Genomic DNA, 9464 nt, shown 5'->3' on the forward strand with positions numbered 1-9464 from the left:
CCGGGACAGGGAATAAAGGCGACCTCTAGGGGGAGACGTGCCAGGAAGGAGATCTATGGCTAATCGTAGGGACGATGTGGGGTAGAGAAGAGGCTCTGGACTTACTGAAGACCATCTTGAGATCCATATACTCTGTTGGGACCCCTGAGAGATCTGGGAATTCTTCTGGAGGTCTGGAGACTGGGAGTAGAGGAGTCTGCGCACGAAGAAGACAAAGAGAGTGACACAGCAGGCTCCACCCTACAATTCTCTTACCCACCCAGTCAATGTGAGGGTTATGTTTAGTAAGCCAGGGGTGACCAAGGACTATGGGGGCATGTGGGGAATCAATGACATAAAAAACTAACTGTTCATGATGGTTGCCAGAAAGACATAGACTCACCGGGATGCTAACATGGGTGATGTTGGCCAACTGTTGTCCATTCAATGCGTTGGCCACAAGTGGAGTCTTGAGAGCTGTAGTAGGCAGCCCCCACTGAAGCACCAAGCTTGAGTCAATGAAGTTCTCTTCGGCACCAGAATCGATTAAGGCCACCACCTCCTGCTGTTGGTTCCTCCACTCAAGGGTGGCAGAGAAGAGAGTGCGTTGTGTCATTGAGGGTCTTACGGGAGTCACGCTCACCAGTACCCCTCCTTCTACTGGCGAGCGCTGGCTTTTACTGGACAGGTAGAGATGAAGTGTCCTGGCTGGCCGCAATAGAGACAGGAACGTGTGCTAATCCTCCTCTGTCGCTCAGCTGGTGTCAGACGGGTACGGTCGATCTGCATAGGCTCTGGCTCAGGAGAAGTAGATGTTGATGGGGAAGCTGGTCGAACAGCGAGGGGGTCAAAACAAGAGGTCTTCGCAAGGGCTCCAAAAACCCTCCCACGGCGGCGCTGCTGTAGCCTCACATCAATACGGATTGCCAGGTTAACCAGGTCTTCACAGTTGTTGGGCAGGTTATGTGCAACAAGCTCATCCTTAATATCCTCAGACAGACCATTCAAAAAAGTATCAAACAAGGCATCTGCATTCCAACCACTAGATGTTGCCAGAGTTTGAAAATCTATGGCGAAGTCTGAGACAGACCTAAGCCCCCTGGTGCATGTGCAGTAACTCACGAGCAGCCTCATGCCCATGCTTGGAGCGGTCGAAGACCCTTCTCATCTCAGTTGAGAAATCCCGAAAGTTATTACAGGCTGCAGTTTCTGCTTCCCAGAGAGCTGTTCCCCATTCTCTAGCCCGCCCGGAGAGTTGGGTAATCACATAAGCCACTTTGGCGCGATCAGTGGAGAATGTAGCTGGTTGGAGTTCGAAAATCAGTGAACATTGAGAAAGAAAAGAACGACATGTGCCGGGCTCACCAGAATACTTTTCAGGAGGAGGCAGACGTGGCTCATGAGCAGTGGCTGGAGCAGTCAGGTCTTTGATGCTTGCTGCAAGAGCGTCCAGCCGAGTCTGCTGCCTTCCCAAAGCTCTTCCTTGCTGTTCGAGGGCATTCTTTAGCTGGCTTGGGTCCGCTGGATCCATCTTGTTCTGGTTGTAGTGTTAGGACTTGCAGGCAAGGACCCAAATGCAGACCAGAAACTTGCGTAGTTCAGTTTTAATGTTGCAGCCAGACAGCAACAGAGCAAAGCACAAGAGATACAGTCCAAACACGAAAAGTTCCAAAAAGGGCAAAGCACAAAAGATCCAGGATGAGTATCCAAAACGCAGGCAAAAACACAAAAGTTCAGGCAAAAACAGGCAGAGTATTCACAGAAGACCAGCAATACATCTCTGGCAGACACAGCATTATCCTCACCAAAATCAGTTACAACCAGACAAAGAACAGAAAATAAACTGAACTTTAAATACTAGGCAGTCTAAACAAAGGAGACAGATCATTGGGTGAGGACAAACAAGGGACAGGAGAAATCAATACAGATAATAAGCAGACTGATGAACAGCACAGGTGTGGGCAGAAAGTGGCGGGAAAAAACAGGGAGTGGCAAGTTGGAGGTGGGATTCAGGCCACAACAAAGGCACATGGCATCAAAACACAAGATTGTCCGACAATACACAACCAGTCCAGCAGGGCGGCCAGAGTCCCTCAGTACTAAGTACTGACACACCCACTGCCGCCGCAGGGTAGGCCTATTTAAGCCGACCTCCTTTTCTATACGTCACACGCTCCGACGTTCGCGAAATCAACCAGTCCGCGTATCGTTTGCTAAAGACAAGACATGGAACTGGAAATCCACGCCTCTTCCAGCGATCTGGAGGACAACTTCATCCCGCCAACACCCGACACCCAGGGCCCTCCGCCGGGCAAAAATAATCCTTTTCGTTCCCCTCGCTGCCAGCGTAGGGAACCCAGGACACAGGGTCGCAGAAGGTGCTCCTCTCCTGCCCCCGTGCGGGGCAGTATTTCCCGCTCAGCAGCCTCAACTCGCGGCAGCACCAGGACCCAGCACCATGACCCTACCCACTGGACAGTGGCTCGCATCCGCAGCACTCTCCATTCCCGCGGCATCGCGTTCCGTAGGTCGGATAGGAAGTTCCATCTCCTCCGCCTTCTAACGCAGTCAGATAGCCCGGTCTTTTCGCTCTCCCGCTCCCTCACTTTGTTTTCCTCCCCGAACCAGGAAGCAGGCTGCTCTTTCTAGCATCCCGGCGCGGTTCCTTCCGCCGGCCATTCAGCTGGACGAAGCACACACCACCAGCAACCTCGCGAACCAGGCACGCCGAGGCACGCTGCAAAACTATTCTTTAGCCACAGCACAGGCCCTGCCACCGCCTCCTCACGCTGCAGCATTCGAACCACCACCCGTCACAGCGTCCACCAGGAACCTCATCTTGTCAGAGATTCAGAAGCTTGGCTCCAGAGGCGGACCCGTACCCTACTCCACTCCCCAGCTTTTCGGAGACCATCTTCCTATAAACCACCCCCTCAGCTATCTTCAGCCCATCACGGCCGACCTAGCCCTCCAAGCCCTCGCACCCAGGACCATGCAGTCCTACTGGACTGCTTGGTCGTGCTTCAAACAGTTCCAGGCAAAACACTCACTACCATTTCCCAGTTTCGATGCAGTCACCATATCATCATTTATCACCTACGCCCACACTTCACTCGGGATCAAAGTCTCTTCCATTAGAGTCTACCTAGCTGGCATTCATTTAGTCTACAAACTCCTCCACGGCTCCGAATGCCCTTCCTTCTCTGACACCAGGATAGGCTTGTTAATCAAAGGTATCCGTAGGCAACAGCCAGTCCCCCAAGACTCCCGCCTTCCCATTACCTCAAGCATTCTCGCCACCTGCCTCGCTACCCTTCGCAAAGGGTTCATATCACCACATTCCGATTTCACCATCTCCGTTATGTTTATACTGGCCTTTTTTGGGCTGCTGAGATGTAGCAAGTTTACATGCCCTTCGTCTCTCTTCATTCCCGATGTCCACACGTGCATCGCAGATCTAGAGCAGCTAGACCAAGACACCATTCGATTTACCATCAAACAGAGTAAAACCGATCAGTTCCGAAAAGGACACTCCATATTCATTTTTAACTCCGCCTCAGATCTTCAGCCTTTACAATACCTATCTCACTACATCTCATACCGGTCAGCTCAAGCTTTGTCTACTAGCCCGCTCTTCGTGTCAGACGAAGGGCTACCCATCACTCGCCACAGATTCCAGACACTCTTAAAAAACATTCTAGTCAAATCTGGTTTTCCCGCGGATCGCTACTCCGCACACTCCTTCAGGATAGGAGCTGCCACAACAGCTGCGCTCATCGGCTTATCGGAGCAACAAATTAAAATACTGGGCCGTTGGTCCTCGGATGCCTACCAGTCTTACATCCGCTCCAATCTAGTGGATTTACGACTCGCTCAGCAAGCACTTATGTAGTTGGTAGCGGCTTTCTCTGTGATCTTTTGGGGTGCAAGCGGTCATCGCTCTATCGCGATGTCCGCTCCAGGCACTCCAGGACCACGGACAGCTACCTTGCCAAACACGCACTTCTCCCATACATTCTAGTCTAGCTGAAGCAATCATATAGAAGGGCAAACTAGTGAAATAGCATTATTGAACCTACAACATGCTTGGACTGCATCCTGTCTTTATTAAATTGCTGCCCCAGATGCGTTGAGGCAGAGACTTTCTAATGTGGAGACACAGCACTCAAAAAAATACTCTATAGAAATGCATGGGGCTAGTTTGTCACGCCAATATGGCCGTTGTCTACACATATCCCAGCCCTTACTCGGCAAAACGTCAACATGTGAATACATTGAGCCAATCATGTGGTGTGATGTGAATACATTGAGCCAATCATATGGTGTGTTGTGAAGACATTGTGCCAATCATGTGTTGTGATCTCGCCGCTGGAGCAAGATTGGTGTCGTGAAGCCTTGCGCACGCGCAGTTCGACCCAAAGACTGTGCCCAATGAGTGCCCATAAAACGTTGGTATATGGCCGCCGAGTGGAGGGACTTGCCTAAAAGGACTTTGGTTGAGGTTACAACCTCATTTCGACATCCCGTTAATGACGTTGAAAATTAGCCAGCATATCAACGTTGATTCAACGGAGTGTTTTCGACATTCTCCGACAGTTGAAAGAATGACCTTCCACTCCGTTGATTCAACGGTGAATTTCGGTCGTCTGACGGAAACCGACCATTCTAACCAACAATCAACGTGGATTCAACGCCCCTTTGCTATCTGGGATGCAATATCTTTATAACAACGCCTAACAACGACCTATTTATTTGGACAACTTTGTATAGCCCTATAAAGGCTAAAGTGAAGCTAGTTTTGTTCTAGCGAAGGCTACGTTCACGTATGGCTTTAAACAGTGGTAATGCTAGCCTAACGTTTTGACAAGCAATAATCTTGCCTACCTTGTGCTTGCGGCTTGCCCATTTGAAATAACTCCTCTCGCTTTGCTGTCTCCATCCTTTCTGTTTTCGTTTGTTTAAAAAAAAACGCGTTATATCCATGATGAGTCTCGAGTTAATGAAGTAGCTTATACCATTGTTTGCTGATAACCAGCATAGATAGTAATAGAAAACAACAAGCTAGCCTACAACTTCTGTAGCATGCCTGTGTATCTCTCCTGCTCAAACAAAAGGTGCGCGCGTGCATAGTTCTGCATTAAGTTGATTTTGATAACGTTACAAACTTTACTTTACAGAAAATTGTAAACAGCCTACTGGCATGCAGTTAATGGAATAGACTACTGTTCAGAGTTGAGAAGTTATGGTAGCCTAGGCCAATTTGGTGTGAATACACGCACACAGGGGAAATTCTCTCTCGTTGTTGAGTAGCCTGGCTGATACGCACAGTGCGTACGGCCATGGTTTTGGCGCACATTACTGAGAACGTAAAGCAAAGACAAAGACAGGTGACGATAAGACACTTGTTTTCTTTTTTAAATGTCCCGCGCCGGGGCCCCCTAGTGGCCGGGGCACGGGGCAGCAGCCCCTTTGCCCAATGCCCAAACGCAGCCCTGGCAATCACACATGTAGTTAATGCTTCACTCGGTTCTGGAATAGTTCCTTATTCTTTTAAACAGGCTAGGGTTACACCTCTGCTAAAGAAAAGTACACTTAATCCAACTGAGGTGAAGAACTACAGGCCTGTCTCCCTTCTTCCTTTCTTGTCAAAGGTTTTGGAGAAAGTGGTCTTCAAGCAAGTTTGTGAGTTTCTTCATCAGAATAATCTACTAGACCCTATGCAGTCTGGTTTCAAGAGTGGTCATTCTACTGAAACTGCTCTTCTGTCTGTGACTGAGGCATTGAGAGTAGCTAAGTCCTCTGCTCAGTCATCAGTATTAATTCTACTAGATTTATCTGCAGCCTTTGATACTGTTGTTGTAAGAAAAATTGAGTGCAAGCAGACAGAGGCAGGTTTGAATACTGAACATGAACATGGTAAAACATTTATTGGTTAACAATGGTGTTAGAACTACGAGCTCGGAGGCCAGCATCTGAGCTTGGAGGCCAGCACAGCTCACTGCTTATGGCGGTGGCCAACTGAACCTCCAGAGCAGTGTCTTCCCTCTGCATTTAAAGCGTAGCCCACCTTCTTTGATTGTGTCAAGAGGAAAGGACTCATCATCAAATGATTAATTGTCGTCATGTGTCCTCATGTGGTTACAATGGGACATGTGAGCATTTGATTGACAAAGGTCAAAAGAGAAGTTTAGTTGACAAAAGGTTTGGCACGATCAAAGGCTGGGGTGATGATTAAAATGAATGTTAAAGTACATACACTCTGGAATTTCTCACTACACTGTTAACCATGGGCTTGTTCGAAAAGTTCACTCGTTCACTATATAGTGCACTATATAGTGAATCAGCCATTTTGTAATGTTGTTCGAAATCCAACTGAAAATTTCGTTCACTACATTCGTCCCCTACAAAATCGTCGCGCGACATGCCTAAATGTAGGGTAAAGAGGCTGTACACTACCTAGACCATAATGCATTGCGGGCCATCCCGATTCCCGCGAAACTCAAAACAGCCGTCTGTAGCCTGACAGCTGACCTGCAGCTGATATCGCCAGCCCAGCTGAGAAGATGGACGCTATGATCTACAAATGTAAGTGATGTTTTGTTGTTGGTGGTTAATATAATGTTATGATAATGAATTAATTCCCGTGTAATCAGTTGAGTCAGAATTTAGTCATTGCAATATATTTTCAATTAACGTTACGATTTGTTAACGTTACGTTAAGGCAAAGGACGTGTATGTTAACGTTAATGGTAACACTAACGTTACCTCAGTTCGTTTGACATTGACATAAGATTTTTGCATAACGTTAGCTGAAAATACTCTCTTAACCCCACATGTAATTGTAATGTCACAACAACTTTATCATCCTACAAGCTAACGTTAGTTCTATTTTGAATTATTATTAAGAGTTTAGTTGACGACGGGATGAATGAACACGTAACACGTAACTTTGTAATGTTACAATGTATGCTAGGTAGTGGGCTAACTTACCGGTAGCCTACAGGCAATGTAGACTAACTTACAGGCATAGCAAAGGCTTGTCATTGCACTGGTGCAACAGAGATTGATAGTTTTGTAGCACAATCACTGAAACAAAGTGGCATTTAGAGCAAGGTAAACAAAGAAGAACCGTTAAGGAGATAACAACCTACATTTAAATATATTTTAAATACATGACTATTCTGATTAATGAGATGTATTTGTGCTCTGGGACTGATGAGGACGTTGACCGCCTCATCAAGCTGAGGAAGAGTAAGGAGAGGCTCTTCTCTGGCAAAAGAAATGCTGCCCAGCATGGATGGGAGTAAGTTGTTGCAGTTGTTGTAAATAGAAACATGAAATACATAATTAAAACTACAAAAAGATAAGAATTTAACCAAGTGATATTCATGTGAAATTATAGTAAAAATGTTCTTGTAGGGTTATCCTGAAGGAGATGGGGCTGGAGGCAGTGGTCTCCCCTGCTAGGGCAGGGAAAAAGTGGGAGAACTTAAAGATAAAATACAAAGTAAGTAGTTTGTGGCAATGCCAAGGTTTACATTTAAAAGTTTACAATTTTATAATTTTTCTCATTTTCTAAGCCTGATTTAACATTTAACCTGTATAAGGAAGACATGCATATGCTGACGGTAATGCAGTGGTTAAGGAGCTGGGCTAGCATTCAGTAGCCTGCAAAGTTGCAGGTTCAATTCCCTAACTGTGACCACATTGAATGTTGCAGGAGCTCAAAAACCCCCCCACAGGTGTGAGCACAGAGTCAGGGGAAACCACTGCAGGCACCTGGAAGTGGGACAGCCTTATGGATGAGGCGATGGGAGGAAAACCCTCTATCAGCCCCCCCAGTCCTCATCACATCCGCAGGGGGTGACCACTTCAGTGTGTCTGCAGTGGCTTCCCCTGAGCCGAGAGGTGAGGAAGAAGAGGAGGGAGAGAAGGAAGTGAACCGGAGGAAGAGGACAGGGAAGAGAACCCTGTCCTGGACTTCCTTGAGAGGGATGCAGAGAGAGCGGAGGAGAGGGCCAGAAGGGACGAGGAGCGGGAGGGCAGGCTCCTCAGTATCCTGGAGAGACTCGTGGAAAAGCTGTAATGATATTTTATATGTATTTTACTATTATTTATTTTGTGTTTTATTTTTTAATTAATTTAATTAATAAATTATTATCTTCAATTACATTTTCAGTATTATAATTGTTTTATGTTTTACTGTAGATTTTTATACATTGGCTTTGCATAAAGTAGAAACAGTGTTCCATACACTCAAAGCACATTGGGGTAAAAATATATGTTTTAATTTAGATGTAATCATGCCCTTCTGGAGCAACAGCCTGGATTTGACCCATCACAGCAGCTGCCAGTTGCCTCCTCACTTCCTCCCCACTAGGATCCAGCTGCTGTTGGGGAGGCTGATCCTGGTTGTCATCCCTCACTATGACCACCTCCTCCAAGGGCAAGTCGTCCAAATTCATAGCAATGTAGGTGGGCTTCACCTCCAGGGCCTTGTAAAAGATTGTCCTCCAACGCATTTTTAAGATGCCAAAGGCCCACTCAATTATAGAACAAATGCGAATTTGGCAGCCATCAATGCTTCCCACAACCTTTGAAAAGGCTGGGGAACGTGCCAGCTGCGCAAATCCAGCGCCGATGGCGTCCAGCTCCATGACATGGGGGAAGGAGATAATTCTTTGCTTGAACCCAAGGATTTTACTTGACACCCTGTGGACTATATCATGTATAGTGCTGCGTGGCATGGCAAAGGCCCGTGACACCACTCTGTAAGCGGTGGGACTGGCGAGCCAGAACAGAAATACTAGGACCTCTAGTTCAAGGCCCCAGCCAGAATACCGCCAGTCGTCAGTGCGCAAGAGCGCAATCAGCCTCATTATTGTTGGACGGCCAAGGCGAAAATCTTCCTTCAGGTCAGAGGTCCTGTCCAAAAACATCTGTAGCAGGGGCATATGTTCATTTCTGACACAGTATCTTGCAGGCTCCGGCTGTAAAGGGCACCAAATAAAGTGTCACTACTAAACTACTAAGTGTGTTTTATTTTTGTAGTTTTTAAGTTGTCATAGTGAACTACTTAAACAAGAAGTAAGATGGTAATGTTTTATGTACAACACTTGAAATATAAAAGTTGTCGACACCTCATTGCATGGCAATTTAAAATATATTTGCTGCAAGCCAATTATGTGAAAGGTTACTTGGTTCCCCACGTCAAGAGGAGGATCATGAGAAATAAGTTAGAATTCTGCAATATATTAGCAATATAAAATATTTGTTTTAACTTCTGAAAGGCAAAGTCTGTTAGTTGTGGGATAACACTTTACGAACACGTTTGCCTAATTGTTGTTCCTATGGCTCCACCTTGTGGATATTTTAAAAAGGTGTACGCCTAACGTTAATTTTAAACCAACTTCACTGCAAGACAGATCCATAGCTCGTGAGATATGACTGGAACCGTAGCCTAATACTAATGTAACAGTTTTGTT

General features: G+C 46.5%; 1 protein-coding gene across 1 annotated transcript; it reads left to right on the plus strand.

The window, feature by feature from the left end:
• The first annotated feature begins 2205 nt into the window (after positions 1-2205).
• Positions 2206-3871, plus strand: LOC125311293. The gene is made up of 2 exons (XM_048269188.1): positions 2206-2507; positions 2608-3871. Exons 1-2 carry the CDS (start codon positions 2206-2208, stop codon positions 3869-3871), a joined length of 1566 nt encoding a protein of 521 aa, XP_048125145.1.
• Positions 3872-9464: the final 5593 nt, after the last annotated feature.

The sequence above is a fragment of the Alosa alosa genome, chromosome 18, assembly GCF_017589495.1.
Source record: "Alosa alosa isolate M-15738 ecotype Scorff River chromosome 18, AALO_Geno_1.1, whole genome shotgun sequence".
NCBI classification, from domain to species: Eukaryota; Metazoa; Chordata; class Actinopteri; order Clupeiformes; family Clupeidae; genus Alosa; species Alosa alosa.

Excerpts from the sequence above, each read along its gene's own strand:
- LOC125311293 (XM_048269188.1), top strand. The coding sequence starts at position 2,206 with ATGGAACTGGAAATCCACGCCTCTTCCAGCGATCTGGAGGACAACTTC. Across the intron at positions 2,508-2,607 it reads CGCGGCATCGCGTTCCGTAG|GAAGCAGGCTGCTCTTTCTA; the intron begins GTCGGATAGGAA and ends TCCCCGAACCAG.